General features: G+C 42.8%; 1 protein-coding gene across 1 annotated transcript in view; it reads right to left on the bottom strand.

Annotated features, from left to right (window-relative positions):
* Positions 1 to 425: 425 nt before the first annotated feature.
* SLC26A4 (solute carrier family 26 member 4) overlaps positions 426 to 19,642 on the bottom strand; it is a 161,125-nt gene continuing 141,908 nt past the window's right edge. Inside the window, exons 17-21 of the mRNA XM_085654118.1 lie at positions 13,083 to 13,313; positions 11,072 to 11,126; positions 9,521 to 9,666; positions 8,605 to 8,688; positions 426 to 5,705 (exon numbers count right to left, since the gene is read on the bottom strand). Of these exons, the coding sequence (XP_085510244.1) occupies positions 5,682 to 5,705; positions 8,605 to 8,688; positions 9,521 to 9,666; positions 11,072 to 11,126; positions 13,083 to 13,313 (540 nt within the window). The 3' untranslated portion in view covers positions 426 to 5,681. The remainder of the gene's footprint in view (positions 5,706 to 8,604; positions 8,689 to 9,520; positions 9,667 to 11,071; positions 11,127 to 13,082; positions 13,314 to 19,642) is intronic.

Genomic DNA, 19,642 nt, shown 5'->3' on the forward strand with positions numbered 1-19,642 from the left:
TCCTCTAGTCCAGACGTCAAAATGGTTTGTGCTGAATATATGTGGGGAAGAAAGAATACCAAAGCACCCGAAATTATGGATTGCACTAGGGCTCATAGTCGAACAACAGGGGGGAGGGGCAAAAGTAGCACCAGAACAAACTGAATGGGAAAGGGCCATGGGCTGGTGGATACTGGCAAAGAGGGTGGTCTATGAGTGTCGGGGATGCCTCAAGAAATGGGACCACATTTGGTCCACCTGGCGATTTTCCAGAGGCCTCTAAAAGGAAAAGGGATATCGGGGGCCGACCGGGTTCGACACCCCAGACAAGAGCCATTATACTTGCGATTGGTGACCTACTGTTTTGGCTGTTTTGTTTAAACCCATTAAAAAATAAACTTCTTTCATTATTGATGCCTTTGGTTGAAAGAAAACTCACACTACTGTTTGCACACAGTTTGTATTTAATTGTATATTTGAACAGAAAAGGCTAAAGAGTAGAACAGTGTCAAAGAAACTGGAAAGATTAAAAATTAAAACATAAAGTGCAATTTATTTCCATATATTGTTACTTTGCTTTATTTCTTCATTATTGTAAAGTGCTTTAAAAGTGGTGTTCTTTTCCCACATTATACAGACATGCTGATTTTGTGAAGCTCTATCTTGATTGCTCAAAGAGAGGTATTCGATCCTTTGTTTCAGTTTTACTTTACAGAGCTATAAAACGTAAAGACTGTGGTAGCAAATACAACAACATTTTACTGTTATTTTCTATAAGAATTTTTTTAAGGAAAGAGACATTTACTATACTTTTGAATGACAAGCTAGTATGGATTAATTTGCTGTCAGGTTACATAAACTATAGATCACCCAGATCCAGAACAACACATTCACCTTTCACCAAACAACACAGCAGTTATTGAAAATCCTTTACCTTTCATACACCACAGAAATGTACCCAGCAATCAACTCACTAGATACAGTTGCAAGATTATATAGGTGTTCTCTGTTTTGTCAATTCTGACTACCAACAAATATACAGTACAAATAAAAACAGTAAATTAACGTTTTTCACACTTGAATTCCAGTGCATGACTCTTGTACACAGGGTCCAAAGTTTACCGAAAAAACAAAAAAGTGAAATTCTGCTGAAGACAGGTGGGGTTCTTATGCAGATTCCTGACTTTGTTTGCATATTATTCTAAAAATATTCTGCACGGATTTTTTAAGGCTTTACATTTTGTGAACCTGCTTTTTTTCTTTCATTCGTAGTCTCAGACAGGCCGAGATGCAGTTACCTTCTGTTCTCTAAGAACAACCTATTTTTTACCTGCAAATCTCGCACACGAACCTATTAAATTGTAAATGTTTTTACAGGGGAAGCCAATACCGTATATACCTTGTTTAGGAAATCAAGAAAGAAATCCACCCATGTGAGTATAGAGCCATTCCCCTGGTCCGGCTATAGTTATTTCGTCTATGCTCGTGAAATGTTAGCCAGTCCTGCCTCTGTGCTCAAGTGACTCAGGCAATCTCAAGAAAGGTTTATTTTGTGTGCTGTTTTGTTTTGTTGGAGTCTGTGTCCAGCACTAGTGTTGCTACCCTTCCTTTCTCCTCGAGTACAGATTCTCTTAGGTCCTACTTCTGCAGTGCTTGTAGTACTGGTAGGAGGAAGAAAGAAAGAGAGAGAGAGGAAGGAAGATACATGGACAGTGAGAGTGACAGAAAGAGGAAAGAAGGATGGAAGAGCGAGAGAGCAAGAGAAAGAAGGATGGGAAAGAAGAGTGTGCAAGAGGAGGCAGACAGCGAGGTAGGATGGCAGCATGGAAGGACAAAAGCAGGGAAAGGAGGAAAAGAGAAAAGGGGGAAGGAATGGGAAATGGGAGGAAGAGAGAGAAAGAGGACGAGAAAGAAAAATAAAGAGAAAGATGAGGGAAAAGAGTGTTGAACAGATCAAAAGGGAGAAGGAACGGAGGAAGGAAGTAAATGGCTGGGGTGGTCAATGGTAAGGAAAAAAGGAGGGAAGGTTTGAGAGGAAGAAATAAGGATGGAGAGAAACTAAGAAGGAAGCAAATATACATGGAGGGAATAGATGGGAAGGGAGAGATGAAGAGGAAGGATACAAATGAATGAGGATGGAGACAATGAGGTAAATGGGGCATGGAGGATACAGGGCTGGGAAGCATATAGGGTGGGAGGGTAGCAATGAATGAAAGAAAGGAAAGAAGGTGGAAAGGTACGAAAGAGCTCATTTTCAAGCTAGTCTGGTGCGGATGTTTCGAAGTATATTGTGTGAATACAGTGCAACTTGATTCAGGAATATTTCATCCTTACTTTTAACCTTCACTTTGCTGCTACTGGATTCCTTCTTTAGCTGTGTGAGTGACCGCTCGCACACTGCTTGCAGAAGCATTTACTGCCTGACCTCTATTCTATGAGTTCAAATGTTCAAAGGGCCTTTGGCACCACATTCCTAAGACATTCACCAGAGATAGCTAACTGCTCTCAGTTGCCAGCCCAGAAATTATTATTCCGCACTGCAAGTGAAGGGACATAATGAGGCAAAAAGCCATTAACAGCTGCTATTGTCTGAGGGTATGGGGTAAATATATAAACTGATAGATGTGTAACTGCCGAAAAGGAGACCCCTTTCTATCAAGTGATTTAAAGTAACATTATAGACAACTAGAGTCAAACTCGAGGTGAAAAACTCCACTTTACTGACAGCTGCTGATGTTCAATTTCATGCTGTACATGCCTCCCACGTGAGCATCCCTGTCTGCAAGCGTTTCCCATGGATCACCCTTGCAGCAAGATAGAGTCACGGAAAAGCCGCGCCCAACATAGCCTTCCTTCTACTCTTCTTTTTACCCCCTTAGCTCTTATTTTAAAACATATACAGACATCATAATGCCATTTTCCTCCTTCTCACTCTTGCCTGCCTACCCTATCCCGTAAAGGACCTATTAAAGGGAATACCTGGCATTCTGCCAGCTTCCGCCACACCCTCAGAGACTCCTCGAGCTCAACCCTAAAAAAAACATAACTCACATCCTGCACCCTCCATGGTCACCCACAGCCCTGCTGCTCCGGTTGTATCAATAAATTGCCTTGTGTGCAACCAACCACCTCATATCTCTCAAGAGCTTCCACACCAGACCCCAAAGAACAAAATTATACCCAGGCGTGTGTGCCCACTTTCTGCCACTCCGCAGGACTTTGGTATTACAAATAGTGCCTCCAAACCATGTGCGGCCCCTTCTGTAATAGAGATGATGTAGGTGCTGCATGTGTGCCAACGCAATCTCAATGTGGATTTCCCTCATATGCATGGGGGCCATGCCCATACAAATGAGGAAACAGTCTGTCTTTGTACCAAGGCCATATTACAGATGTGGACTCAGAGGCAAAGAAGCTGTCAGGGGCTGCACTAACTGTGCCACAAAGAGCACAGTTAGTGCTCTCTGCAAGGGAGACCCCATAAAAGACAGGGAATGGATCCCCAAACTTCCCCATTTAGACAGGTGCAATCGCTCATTGCACCTGCCTACTGGGGAATATCTGTCCTCCATTGAAGTGAAGACTCATTGCTATCTACACAGTGAACGTCAAAAAGCTGGTCCGCCTTTCACCAATGCGCTGCCGCAGGGCAGGTGCAAGTTGACATCTGCACTGGGGCAATGCAGTAAATGTAATAGAAGGAACTGCCCACGTCTCAGCCTTGGAACAGACCAGGGCAGGGTTCTCTCTAGATAATACAGACCCTGGCATCCTCCTACACTACCTCATATCCATTACCCTACTTCCCCTTTGACAAACTGGACTGGCCTCTTTCTAAATGTGGTTCTGCAGAATCAAAAAACTATTCAATAACTGCTCTAAAATATGCTATCACCGGTGGTAAAGACATACTTTGAGGTAGTCTTGGTTTACTCAAACCACATTAGAGAATGTGGCATCTTCTAAGTGCCCCATGATAAGAAAATGTTAAAATCTACAAGTCTTCAAATCCACTGTGTGACAAGAGAGAAAGTGTAAGTTGATGTCACAGTGTATTGAAAGGAGTGGAGCCAGAGCTAAGCCTTCACAAGAAAGTCTTCTTTGTTGGGTTCAACTGATGCAATGAACATCTTTCTTTTTGACGATCCTTAGGAATCTCTAAATCTGCTCTTGGTTCCATCCCTCTCCTCTCACGCTGTGAGGGTGTGTGGGGGATCGTGCAGCGTGGGATCACAAAACTGCAAGTTTACCCACCACTCACTGATGGCATTTTGCAGGGTATCTGACCTTTCATGAGGGCAAGGGGGCTGAAGCCCCCATTATGATGTCCCCTACAAACATTTGTGCATAGGCACTCCTAGCCTCAGGTCAGAATGGCCTATGAACTCCATGCATTTATTTGCTGCACTCTAGCGCCCAACCCCTGCAAGAACCTCTAGAAGTTTACTTTCCCAGGGGACACTCTAATCGTTTCTGCCTCCAGCAGACATTTAGCACATCTCTTGAGGGAATCTTTACGCTTCTGCCTGCTTCCATGATGGACGCTTGTACAGCACACATAGAACTTGATTATTTCACAGGACACAATCCCATCTGCTGTGGTATTGCCCCTATTGTTGTGAGGATGTTGACTTTGCACATACGCAATCTATCTCACAGAAAGGTCCTTGCGAATACTTGAGGCCCATTTTCTAATATCAACTTGTCCATGTAGCAAGAGAAACTGGTGACATTGTTGGGTGTGTACCCCAGGCAGTTTGTATTTTACTATTAGGATGTTTCCTGGATCTGGTCCAGGAGGCAAAGATTGTGTGTACTGCAAATGAAAACAGTGTTTTACTGGCCTATTCCACACCATCCTCTAATAGGTACATATGCTGCTTGTTAGATAGTACAACATGTTGAGATGGAGTACACAGTGCCAACACTAACAGCCCTCACAAATGCTCCCTTAAATATTTATATTTCTTTGCTAGGCAGCTGATAGGGAAGAAGACCCCGTCTGCATCTGACTGAATCATCAACAGATACCCACTTTCTCACTGAAGGCCCATCACCAAATTGCAAGACAAATTTGCTCTTGGGCCTAATGCAGCAACTGATAAACTTGCAAGGGCTAGACCCTATGCCACCATGAAGGAAAAAATGTAAATGTAGGATACTGTCACAGAGTCTTCCGGATCCATAGTTATCTGCGTACCACCATTTAAAACACAGTTGCTATAATATTAGTTTATACATTTCATGCTCCTTTGAGAAAGACAATGTTTTTAGCAAAATGGAATTTCTGAATAAAAAAAGAATTATATTACATACAAAAAGGGTGATTTTAGATGATTAAAGTCCTAGAAATGATCTGATAAGTATTATTTCCAGTATACTGTCAGAAAAGAGGCTGTAAGTGCAGAGTATAGGTAATACCTATATCCACTGTATGAGCTTTACTTTCATGAATACCAGACCACTGGTGCTGTTGCATGGGTGATCCTCATAAGCAGAGCTGCTGACATTGTCATTGTCCAAAACTAAATGTTGTGGAAATATATCTAAATCAGAGGCTTCGGGTGCATCTGCTGTTCACCAACGAATTATCCATGAAGTAAAAAGAGCTTGATAATTAGTCACGCCATAGAGTCCATTGCCATGAAGAACCTCAATTTCGTCTTCATCCACCCCACGTGTATGGATTCCCTGGTACCTCTTCATGAAGCCAGTCTGCGCATAGCCTGTGTTGAAAGAAAATTAAAAAGAAGTAGTTATAACATTTGGAATGGTTTCAGATTCAATTTCCGAACCATTTTATCCTTTTTCTCTGAAACAAAAAGAACTACACCCGTCTTTCATGAGCTTTCACTAAGACTAAGTCCACACCGGCAGGTGCTGCAATGATAGAACATGTCTTACCTCTCTTAGCAGTTGTGTGTCTAACCTGGGAACCTTAAGGACACAGCTGTGTCTACAGTGGAAGTAGTCAATGTGTAAGATATGTTAGTGCCCTTAGCAATGGTGTGGTGGAACCTCTGGCCCTTATGGCTTCTAGAAGTGATATGGAAATGGCTAAGTCTAGACTGTCAGGAACCACAATTCTAGAAAGTAGGTTAACACCCTGAGAACTAGTGTATCCACACTGCTGAACCTTAAAACGGCTACATCTGCTATTAGGGCCGCAGGGGAATAGCATCTGTTACCACGCATACCAAAACTACACATGTCTTAACAATGCAGTCAATACCACAAGTCCCATTACAACACAAGTCAGTACAACGACTTGCTTTAGGGAAACACTGGACTTTGGAATAGTTTAAATTACTATTCCAACTCCAGTCAGTGTATCAGTAAGGAAGATGTTGGACTTAAAATCCAACACCAGTCCAACACCGCTTTCCCCAAGGCAAGTCGTTGTAATGACTTGCATTGTAATAGAACTCGCGGTAACGTCACAGTCGTGGTACTGACTGCGTTGTAAAGGCACTACGATGTAATGCCTGCATTGCAATAGATGTTTCCCACCGCAGTGTCATAAAATGTTACGCTTGCAAATATTCCTAATGAAATATGGCGCTCTTACGATTTCCAGGAGCACTCCTGGAATTCTTCAAGAACTACATAAATGATGGAAGCGTGCTCCAAATGTAGCAATAATCTGAAAAGTGCAAATTTCTCAATTGGATGCAAAATGATGGAGAGTCTAAAAAATGCTTAGAAAAAGGTAAAAATAAACTCTTGGAAATCCAGAAGAAACTAGGAAATTAACATGAGCAAAATAGTTTACCTTTTTTAATCTGCAATTCCGCTGTAGGTTAGCTAAAGCATATGATTTCTGTAGCCAAATTATGCTTCTAAACAGACCAATGAACACTTTCCTTCTTGATAGCACATATGAAAGGTCCTTATAATGGTCAATGTGCAGATGAAGCTACAGCAGCCAGTCCAGCCTAGGTCCAAGAGGGCCTGGTGCGGTGCCCATATTTCAGAGTAGCCACTAACTCTGTAAATGGTTCAATTTAGATTAACTGTGTGATGTTCTATCTCAGTGGCTACCCTTAAAATTTGGCACGACTGAGGACCTCCTGGACAAATGTTGAGCACTACTGTCGACTCATTAATTAGAAATAGATTCAGAAGCTATCTTATTCTCAATCTTTGTAAACAGGTTTCTTACATCTGCTGTCCTCTTTTTTTTATTGCGTTCAACCCCTGAAAAAAGTGATATGTTTTGAGGACAGGGATTGTAGTCTATAGGAGAATTAAGGCAAAAATAGGTGCAATGTAAAACATTGTATTTTTCTGTGGGAAAGTTAAATCAAATTACAACTATTGCATTGCACTTTTGCCACTGTAATAAATCTGTAGACTTCAATTCCTTTCCTTCTTTGAAGTCACTTTCAGTTTCTATGGTTTTAGCCTACAAAATGGAAAACAGCACATTTAAATGAAATGGCGGAAGACATGCTAAGGGCAAACGTACAGGAGGGTGGGGAAGGGAAATCTGCTCAAATGTCCCCTGGTACTGTAATGCAGTGCTAATTTGCAGTAATTCTACTGTGATGACGCACCAGGTCTGCTACCATATGTGTCAATAGGCAGCAGTAGAATCATTGGAAAAGGCAGAAGTCCCCAAAATCAAAAGATGATCATCTACTTTTAGATTTCCCTCCTCTGTCTTAGAAACATAGCAGAGTCAGCAAAATAATGTATCTAAAGAAATCTATAAATCTTATGCAGGAAAACCTCTAGGCACTATGCCCTTCCTTAGCAGGTTCCAAGGTACACAGTGTACACCACTACGAGTTTAGTCAAATTTCTGAGATAGCCGGCAACAGGACTGTTGCCCTAATCAGGATTTGAGTAATATAAGAACATTTCAGGTTTTCACTCTATAACAGGCAAAAGTGGGGAATTGGCTTAAAATGGGCAATCATGCACAATAGGTATCGTTGTATTATTGTCGAAACCCTAATGTTTTTTATCCTTTTCCCCATTTCCAAGGGGCAATATCCCCTGGTATTCCTATAACCTGGAAGTATCCACAGTGGTATTCCTCCATAATTTAAAATTGGTGCCTATTTGTCATTTACCACTGTTATTGCTTCGTCCTTGTCTCTAAAGGAAATCCCCCTCCTCAGTAAGTATCCAGGAACCAGTCCCTGAGATGTGGAATGTGGGTGCTGATAGTGGACCTCCACTGTAAAGGTACATTTGCAGTGCTTTCACATGTTGATAGATTTTCAACATTAGCAACTTTGGATGAAATCCCACTGGTGTTTACTCCTAATCCGTCACTATGGTAGAGATAGATGACTAAATATATCAGGTTTGACTCCACCGGCGTACCAAAGGTTCTTTAGAAATGGTATGTCTGTCAGACAAACTCCAAATTGTGCCTTAAAGCAATTAAATTGTTAAAGCAAAAAAATCACCCTCTTCCTCTCCCCCCTCCAAAATCACCATGAACACCTCCACTCCCAGCTTGATGCAACCTTAACACAGATCGCTACAAGATCATTCTAAAGTGCCTCGTTTTTCCTGTATGCCGCCACCGTCACACTATTTACTACCACATCCTGAACAGCACAGTAAACATAAATATAGACACTCTCAAGGTAAGCGAGTTGACTGAGATACCTCTTCCTGAGCATCAAGCTCGTTTTCTGAGGGCTCTAGACCAGTGAATTCCAGAGGCTCCTTGGAATCTTGCATCAGTGATATCTAAACATTAAAAGAAGAGCATGACAGAATTAGTAAATGCAGAAACAGAAAAACAAAAATGTTTGCACAAGAAGTATTTATGAGGGATCCATATTTTTGTCATCCCACTTCATCAGGGTCAACTTTGGCAAGTCCTGGTATTTAACCCAACGTCCCCTTGGGTTCCGAGACTTGCACATTGTCCTTTTCTGTCCCCAGATAAGGACTCGATGTCCAAGGAGCAAAAACGTTCTAAAATAAACATAAGGATTGGCTGAAGCTGACCTAGATGGCGTGGGGTGAGCTGGAGATCGACCATTCACTGTTGAACTTGGTTTCTGATTCAGAATCTTCAAACTTATAAGGACAGTCTTCATCTCTCATGAGAACATTTGTCAAAAACCCTATTTTATCTCAACTCTTCTTACTTTGTATGAGTCTGTATATAGGCGCCAAATGTTCTTTTTAGAGAGGTTCGTCTGCAGAATGAGCAGGAAAATGTGTACATTGTGTGCATCTTGTACTAAAATATAAAGTGTGAAACATATAAAGAAACAGGAAAGTAGGTAGATGGCTGTGGTTAGAATAAACTGTGCTCTTTACAAATCATAGGACTGGAAATTGTCTCTAAAGGACTTTGAAGACATTTATGTTTTTTGAAACTGTACAGGGAATCCCCGCCACTTACATTTCCATGCAGGGAAATAAAAGCTTGCAGGTTTATGAGAGGAAGCCTGCTGAATACACAGATGGCAGAAGGGGGTGTTTCCCACCTGGTCCATGAATCTCTTTATGTACTAACACCACCAGATAATCTTTCATGGAGTGGCAGAGAGAAGGCTAACCATCTTACCTTCTCAAAGATCGGATCCTCAAGGTCTCGGAACATGTTCTGGCTTTGTATGTAGAGGACAGCGTCATGAACAGTCAGGAAAAATATGTCCTGCTTCATATCATTGTCAAAGAACAGACACGTTTCAAACTTTTTGAGAACTTCATCTAAAATAAATCAGATATTTAGGGAAAGTTATCGAGAAGTATTACAGAGTGGAACAAGAAACGAGGACCAAAACCCAACTCTTTAACAAATATTTTGCAGGTTTCACTTAATTGATTTACATTTTTATTTTCAATTTACAACAGTATGCATGATTTCATACTATTGCTCTAGAAGAATGTACATAATTTAAAGATGGTCATGACAAAACAAAAGCACCCTGCAACTCATTTGTTGTGTTTGTTTTTTTAAATTTTTCCTCAATATTGTAGGTGCTTTGTTTAAGGTATCACTTATCGGGTTACATTCATTAGACAACTGGGCGATCCTGTTATTCATAGAGCCCTGCGATTCTCTTAAATGTCATGGCAGAGGGTAGTGGTGAAGGTTCAAGTGCTTGATAGACATTGGTGAGGACCAGTCCTTGATCTTAACCAGTTAGCACTGGAGGAGGTTCCTCTTGGTGTGTTTAGTTAACCATGCAGCGAGGAAGGGCTTTTGTTTCTCAAGTTATGGAACACCACTCGCAATATACACTTTTAACCTAGGATGGGAACATGAGGTGGTTGCAAAGCCTTAGTTTACTTTTGTGGAAATATTCTATTACTCTGGAATCATGACCTACTATTAGATTGACTGTGACATTACTTTTGGGTCAGCTCCTCCCACTCTGGGAGGAGTAGTGAGCATTTGAAAGTGGCATGGATGACTGGGGTGTTGTGCGAGGCAACTCAAGACATCATTGAAATGAGATACATTTGCTGCTTATACCACATTTCCCGTAAAGCTCCCTGACATGAGTATGTTTTGGCAAGAGTGAAAGAGAGTGAGCCAGTCTCACACTCACAACTTATAGAGGTAGAATATTGTTCATTACCTCCGATACAGCTTTACTTGGGTTTTGTGGCAGCAGTTCCAAAGGCAGGTAGAAAGCCAGCAGCAGTGGTGCTATTTCTGAACAATAAGGCACATGGCCAAGGCACGGTTGTGGGGACTGTAACGTAAACTGCCTTACTGGATAAAGGATATGAGCACCTGCAATGAACGGCAGGAAACATACACTGTGCTTCTACTTGTTTTGTCATGCTAGGTCCCTTGAGAACTTACTTGAACAGCATTGGGGAAGAGCAAAATTGATATTCCATATATGCTTCAATGTAAAATCATTTTTGTGAAACCTAGGATAGGCTTATTGTTATTGTGTGAAAATAATGGTAGCATGTGATACTCAGATCCGGCCTTCTGTTATGTTTTTATGTAGTGTAGTGTTTAATAAAAAAAACTAATACATTAAATAATTTTTAAAAATGCTGGAATGTGCTATCTGGAGAATATAGTGACCTAATACAAATGTTACATTGACTAACATAGCAGGAGATGATAGGGCAAACAGTCTTTGATATGTACCATCATAAGCGGCAATGAAGACTCTCACGTCAATCCTTTGGAATTCTTTTACAATCTGAAAATAAAGTAAGATATTCCAGTAATTCCAGTGATTGTCATATTTATATTAATGCATCTGGGGTCGTATTTCTGTACATGTTTAAAATATTTATTTCTTTATTAGTCACTCAAAAGAGTTTTAAAAATGCATGACGACTACCAAAAACCATAAAAATGCAATATGAGAAAATAATACAACATAATTATTAAAAGTAAAATGAAAAAGGGTTTTGGCAGGCATAGTGTATTGCTTTTTTAAAATTTTGATTTTAAGTAAAAATTACAAAATATGGCAAACTGTAAAACAATTAAAAAATAATCTATCATATATATTTTAGAAGAAGATTCATTTGTCATGTTAGTTAAAAAAAATCAGCAACATCATAATTGTAGGCTGAAAGTAGTTGTTTAACGCATTAGGAGAGAAGTAACTTTAGTGCATTTGCATTCACGGTCAGGGCAGACAATACTGATTCCTCACTAGTTCTGTATATCAATATTCTATCAACTAGCAGTATGCTGCGTTCAAATAGGAATCAAATGTTTTATATTAAATGGATCAGTTCTATCTGCACTTTTGAACTGAATCAAAGGTGGGAAACAAAGTAAAACTTTTAAATCAGAAAACATTTAAAGTGTCGAAACATGCTATGCAAAAATGTTCATACTGTGAAAGATTTTCTGCACCTTAAAGTTCTCCTACTTGAAATAATGGCTGTATTTTACAGTTATAAATATGGCACTGTGTCTATCAGCCACTGGGAGAAAATGCATGGTGTGTGTAAAGGTGACAGTTTAAAATGGGAAATTATAAAATTGAAGAGTTAACTTTATGTTTTTTTTTACAGATTTCACAAAACTCATCATTTAAACTTTCTCCCATGTCCAAGAGTCACATTTACAAACACCAGCCATTGTGCTCCCAATGGCCTGTACACATGGTGCCATATTTATAATGGAAAAACACAGCCATTTGTTTAAATAGGCGTAATTTAAAGTGAAGAATCATGCTTCATAAAACATTAAGATGTAATTGACTCAAAAGTGGAGAAAGACAATAAGACTGAATGTTTCATTGAAATATTTATCGGCACTTTACATTTTTCCCATTTAAAAAATGTTTAGACTGTATTCATTTGCTAGTTATAAATATGGCACAGTGTCTGCTGGCCACTGAGAGCAAGAGGCCTGCTGTAAATGTGAGACTTTGAAATGGGAGAAAATTAAAATGAAGTTATTCATAAAAGTAACTTTTCAATTTAATGTTCTCCCATTTCAAATATTCTTTTGTGCTCTCAAGCTCCAATATTGAGTTGACAGGGAATTTTATTTAAGAGTTAAATACCTCATTACTTCAGTTCTTCTCCTCATGACCCAGCCTGGGTAATACATCTTTAAGAGTACTGCTCGTTATTAGGCCCTGTTATCTGCAGCCTGATATTATAAAATAAACACAGCCTTCCCTTAACTTTAAAAGGAAACTGTGACCATGTGCTTATTTAAAAATGAACTCAAGGCTTCAAGCAACTCTGAACGTGTCTACAAGCTACAGGCAGCCTGCAATCGACTGACACCTGTTTTATATTGTTCCAAGGAATTGATGAGGGGTATTTGATATAAACTAGATTTTTACATTTATTTAATGTAACCTAGAATGTTTTCCTGCATAAAAGCAAAGAATGAGATGTTCTAAGAGGTCTCCCTGGTGTAGCCCCGTTTCCGATCCTCATCATTGAAAAGAAATGTGATTCTGGAACCATTGGCGACTTTTATAGGGTGAAGAGAGCTACTTTCACATTCAGCTCATTTACCCCTCCATTGTTTTACCTAATAAATCTCTCAAGCGCACCTTGTAGGCAACACATTCAAAATGTATGTGTCAAATTATTATTGTGTTTACAAATGCGGCACTACAGATCCAGATGACAGTGCTTCAGTAGGCATGAATATTGTACAACGGAACAAAACGTACTTGCTTAATTGACCTCACAGCTACAACATCCATGAAGGGTATGCCTCCAAAATCGAAAATGATGCTGTGAATGCTGACTTTGGGGACTGACACTTTGACTGGTAGCTCTGAATTCCAATCCACTTGCACCTCCACCTCCTTGGTTTGGATTTCACTCTCTTCGGGATCATCCAGGTCAGGATCGGGCTCAAAGCCTTCGTTGGTAACACCGCTTTCACTAATGATACCATTCTACGAAGAACACAAAGAGAAAGGTTCACATCAAGCAGATAAAAATAAATAAAAGGATATTCACCAAATTCAGATCTGTTATTTAATCTTTATGCAAATATTGAGATATCTAATTGTGCTGCTTAAGACTCTAGTTGGATCCACCCTATTAAACACAAAATCAACTAAGCATTGTATTTCTCACTCAAAAAACAGACATGCACTGTCCCTCTTCGGAAATCAAAGAGATTGCATTTTGATTAGGAATGTAAGTAAACAAAGGAAATATACATTTTGGGAATAGTGTAGCTGTTCTGCGAAGCACTATTTTAGTATAATTACTACTAATCTCGCCGCACCCACAAACAGCATTTTCAGCACCTTTCAAGCTTTGTGACCCAATTTAATGTAAGCGTACTTTCTACCACGGCTATTTACTTTTGCGCCAGTGGACTAATCAGTGACCGCCAGCAAGACTCAATATCCCACTCTTAGCTCATCACCAGTGCATGTGTGTTAACCTCAGGGCAATCATCATCTTTGCCAGAAGTTTGTCCCAGGGATTCTCATCGCTATCAATGTATACTACATGTTTTAAGGGCATTCAAACCTTCACCGGTGGCCCTCTTTTGCTCTCTAACCACCAGTGTATGCCGCTTGCCCTCAGGAACCTTACAACCTGTACAAATATATTTTTCCACTATCCAACCCAAGCTAATGAGCTCTACCAAGAACCAACACTACCTGTGAGAGTTTCATGCCATCACGGTCTTCCCCACAGGAGCCAGTAGATTTCTATATGTAAATTAACCCCTGTGCTTGGAGCACATTCAGGAGTCATCACCTATTTATCAGCAACCTACTGCATTATCCACAATCGTCATATCAAAGTCTATCTGTTGTGTGGTGTGGTGTGGGCCCCATTCAAAGTGACTTCACTTTACATTACAGGAGGCCTGGGCAGTCTCCACATAATGACCACAGCACTCAGAGGATGGCCAGGTCTTAGCAACATGCATTCTAGTATGTGGGCATGCACATGGAGAGAAACATTAGTGGAGGGGTTTTTAGTAAACGAAAATGGTGTGATTCAGAAACCATGCTCAGAGAAAAGGGCGATCATACACACACACATGAATTTTTAATGACAAGAAAGGAATGACTTCTAGGCAAAGGGTCTGGGCCATGTCCTATGTATTTTGACAAAACTAGAAAAGTGTGCACATTTGTGTGCGATTCTAAATGTTTGATTTTTCATCTTCATCTGAATTTCTCTTCATCATCATAGGTGTTTGACTCAAATGCCAGTTTTCCAACCTGTCCATGCTCCCTGCTCAGTGCTACGTAACAGGATTGACAGAGCGCCATGTTGTTTTGATATTTGTAGGGGTGCATTATAATCACTGGTAGTCTGCACCCATATATTTAGTGGGACGTGTGGCTCAGAAATGTAGTACTAAAAGCAGCATATATTGGTGCGAATAGAAATGTAACCAAGTCATTTATGAAGTTTAGTGAAATGTTTAGTCAAAATGTATGCTAGATGATGCATAACGACTTAGTTCACGTATAATGTGATGTATTAGGATTCAAACGTGCACCATATTAAAGTCTGCACGTGTAGATTTGCTTATTCATGTATGCAATTTAATGAATATCAATGCTTATAGTATGATTTTAGAAATGTGTGTTTAAAATGTGTAAAGGCTTGACCGCATGCACGTTTGAGAGAAAGGCCTATTCATTCCAAAAATTGTTTCCCTTGAGAAGGCTCCAAGGGTTTGTGAGGCTCAGCAGATCTCAGAGAAGTGGAAAGTTTTTTGTTCCCATGTTTCTGTTGCAGTTGCAAGGCACCTAGCTTATTAGGAAGACTAACCCTTTGTTGTAGGAGTTAGGATGGTAGGAGAAGCCAACACAGGAGTGTACTGGAATGCAGGGATGATACTTTCAGCGGAGGAGGTGCCTGGGACCCAAGGTCAAGCTAACCGTCTTTGGATGGAGTACAAGTTTCGGTGGAAAAGTACCGGAGGAAGACCTGGCTAAAGAGGTGTGATGAAGGGCATGTTCTATGATTTTGGGATTTTGAATTAGGCACAGTGCCCCATGGGTTGGGCAGTTGAGGATTAGATGGGAAGCTAGAAGGAGCATCTTAGAACAAGCTCCGTACTGAGCAAAGTGAGTGTACTTCTAAGGAAGTCTTCACTTCTGACACCTTTTTTTTCTATTCTCTTGCCTGAGGGAAAATGTTAAGTAGGGATATCACCTTAGAGATAGAGTAGGGATAGACTAACTGAATTCATTTTAGGTTAATGACTTCTAATATAGAGATCGGAGCGGTTATTGGTTGCCTAATGCTTCTGGAGCTGACTATTCTTCTTATTCTGAGTCGGATGAGACTCCTGCGTAGAATATTTTTTGTATTAGTGCCCATTTATTACCTAAACCTCGTGATGAGGTGCTTGTATGTGCAATTATTTTTGGCTTTGTAATGAATCCTTAAATTTTGAGATTCGGAGTCAGTGGTCCTTTAGAGTTCAGATTCGATTTGTTTAGTTATGTGCTAAAGTTGGATTTCCTCCCCTTTTCACTATTTAGCAGATAGAAAGATCCTGGCGACCTGAGAGGATTCTTGGTGATGGTAAGACAGATAAGAATCCGGCTTTATCAGGATCTATCTTTATTTTGAAGTTCTTGTGGGGTTGGCTGCTCCCTGAAGCTAATACCATAGTTCTTCTTACCTAAAATGTACCAAAATGTACCTCTCTCTCTCTCTGTATATATATATATATATATATATATATATATATATATATATATATATATATATATATATAGTGTGTGTGTGTATTAGATGTATTATCCTAAGTGGACATTCTATTGAGTGTCATAGAACAGAAAGGTGTGTTTTATTCAATAGGTTTTTGTGATTTTACTAAAAGTATAAGTATAGCACACTTTCTTCATACTTTTTTACAAGTGCTGTCAGCCAGCGCTCCACTTCCATTGGCCTGTTATTGTGTCATTCACTTTTTTTTTCTACCCACTACAGTATACAGTATATGTGGCATCTTTTCAGCTCACTTCTGCAATTGGCTAATTTCACTGTGAGCGATGGCATTTTTACCTTTTACAAGCAGCACATCCACACACAAAGTAGTTCCCTTCAGTGGCCGAGACTACTATGGCAATGGGTGATTTTTGAGACCCAAAAACTTTTTTTGCTTTTAGCCAATGTTTCTTTCTTCAGAATGATGACGGTCTGAGAGCTTCCCTAAAAATAACGTTTTGCAAATGCCATGCCAAAAAATGACAAAATGAATTCTTATAACTTTGGATGGCCTGAAATAGTCTGAACAGTCACACTTGTAGGAGTGTGATGGTTAGTAATTCTGTTGGTGCTATCATTGTGCAAGCTGCAAAAGCCTCAAGAGAAGGGCCCTGGCACTTACTTCTTTAAAAATTAATCACTACTTGCTATCTTCATTCATATTTCTAATTTACTGACAGTTCAATGAGGCTCTGCTCTTCACTTTTTACAATACCAATCTTAAAAATGAAATCTAAAGTTAAATGAAACACAGGTTGATTTCCAGGGGTTTATTACTGTGATGCTGTTCACAACAGTAGCGCAACCAGTGTGTCGTGATCTCTAGTGCAAGTAAATCGAAATGGGCCCCCGGATGCTATTAGAATTATGAAATACAGCAATAATCAGGGATCAGTGGGCTCCGGTGCTGTAGTGTTGTCTTCGCCTGGGCTGGACCATGTACTGTAAGGGTCCCCAGGTGGTGTTTAGGCCAAAACCCCCCTTAACGTGTGTATAGTGGAAACGCCCGACGTCCCCTCGGACGGCGTCGTAATTATGGCAATAAATAGCCCGGAGCACTGGGCGTGGCAGGGAGTACACTGGCCACTACATTCAAAACACGTGTGGCGTGACCTTATTACTAGGCCTTAGGTCGCACCACTACATTGGCGAAGAGGTGGTCTCGCCCACCCCATCGCATGCGCTGCCTCCCTCCGATCACGCTCTTGCCCAAGGAGCGGATCGGCGCATGCCTTGCAGCCCTACTGCCTCCGTTACCGGCGAGGCTGTGCATCCCCTCGCCGGCGCTACCCCAGCGCTTGTGGCCCCTGCTGCCTCGAGGCCACTTACACCCTGCCCAGCCTCCCGGGCTGCCTCATCGGTCGGGCCGTGCCCACTCGGCCCTGCTGCCTGCTTCCTACCAGCCTGGACGCCTGCCGGGTGTGCGGAGCCGGCACACGCGGAGCCCGGGACGAGCTTGCCATTCCTCACGCTTCTTGCGTGCAACGCGAGGCCCGAGCCTGCTGTTTCCCACGCATCTCGCGTGCAACGAAGAACTTGAGCCTGCCGTTTCTCACGCATCTCGCGTGAGGTGCCGATTCAACGTTTGGGAGCCCCAGGCCGCCCTTCCCGGCATCCCAGGCACCCCTGGTCATCGGAACTACAAGGTGTACCCGCGATCAACGCCGGAGAGGTTACTGTGCACCCCCCGAAGTGTGCAAGTGAAGCCCCGGCTGCCCGCGCCCATCCTCTGCGGCCATGGCCAACGTGCCCCCCCTGGAGCCGTTTGCAGTCACCGGCACCCCCCGTCGCAAGCCGCCCGGTGGAAGAAGTGGGTGGAACGGCTGGAGAACTACTTTGTCGTGGCGGAAGTGGCGGCCGAGCGGAGGTGTGCCATGCTGTTACACCTTGGAGGGGAGGCGATCCACGACATCTCGAAGGACATAGTTGAAGGTGGCCCACCCAGGACGTACGACACACTGCGCGACGCCATCACAGCGTATTTTGAACTGTTTGCAAGCGCTGACTATGAGAGGTTCCAGGCCCGCCAGCTCCCTGAAAAGTCGGTGGATGTTTTCCACGCAAGGTTGAAGAAGCTGGCCAGCACGTTCACCCTCCCCGATGCGGACGACGAGATTCGCGCTCAATTCATCCAAGGCTGCGCGTCCTCGAAGTTACGCGAGAGGGTGTTGGAGGCGGACAACATGCCCATGCACGACATCCTCACGCTGGGATGATCGAAGGAACTGTCCAAGGCCAGGGCTGCGCACATGGAGCCTAAGCAGACGGTCGCAATCAAGACAGAGCCGGTGTGCGCCCTCAAGACCGAGGCTCCCGACAGTCACGCAAGACAACCCCGGCACAGGAATCCAAGACCGGCTCAAGCCTCCCCTGGCCGCGCCTGCGCGTGGTGCGGCGGAGCGACGCCCCACAGAGGAGCATGCCGGGCCCAAGGCAAGATCTGCAGCGCATGTGGCAAGGCCAACCATTTTGCAAGCGTGTGCCTGTCGACGCCAAGGAAAAAGCAGGGTGGCCCACCCGGGAGGGTAAGACAGCTGGAACCGCTACCCAGCACCTCCGCCAGCAGTGACATGGACGACGATGAAGCGGACGTGGCCTCCGTCCATGTCGTGCGAATGCTCAATACCCTGGCAGCCACATCGTCCGCAGGACCCATGTGCACAGTCACGGTGCAAGACCAGGCCGTAGCTGCCTTGATTGACACTGGCGCGTCAATCAACCTGATGGCTGCCAGCGTATACCAGACTCTGAAAAACGCACCGACACTCAATCTAACCAGGGTGCAAGTATACGCCTATGGCACCAGTCACCCGCTACGCCTGTGCGGGGTGTTCAGGACGGATCTGTCCCACGACGCCACTCGGCTACAAACCAAAGTCTACGTGTCGCAAGAAGGAGCTGGGTTCCTGCTCGGCTGCCGAACGGCCCAAGACCTCGGGCTGATCCACTTTGCACTCACAGTCCAAACCCGCAATTTGGACCAACTAGCACTGGAACATGCGTCACTATTTGAAGGAATCGGATGTCTGAAGGGACCCGCCATTCACCTCCATATAGACAAGTCAGTCGCCCCGGTGGCCCTCCGGCACCGACGTATTGCGTTCCACCTACGGCCCAAGGTTGAAGCGGAACTACGGACACTCGAGCGGGCGGGAATTATCGAAAGGGTGAGCGGGCCCACTCCATGGGTGTCGCCCATCGTAGTAGCCAAGAAGCCGAAACAGCCGGACGCGGTGCGGATCTGCATTGACATGCGCGTCCCCAACCTCGCCATCAAGCGCGAGCGCCACCTGACACCGACCATAGACGACATAGTTGGAGAGTTGTCTGGCTCAAAAGGGTTCTCTAAAATGGACCTAAGATCGGGGTATCACCAAATTCCCCTACACCCGGACTCCCGCCCAATCACCACCTTCTCCACGCACGCCGGCCTCTGGAGATATACCCGGCTAAACTTTGGGATTTTGAGCGCGGCGGAGGTGTTCCAGAACATTATTCAGAATGTCCTGCAAGGGCTGGATGG

Source organism: Triturus cristatus, chromosome 4_1, assembly GCF_964204655.1.
Source record: "Triturus cristatus chromosome 4_1, aTriCri1.1, whole genome shotgun sequence".
Taxonomy (NCBI): domain Eukaryota; kingdom Metazoa; phylum Chordata; class Amphibia; order Caudata; family Salamandridae; genus Triturus; species Triturus cristatus.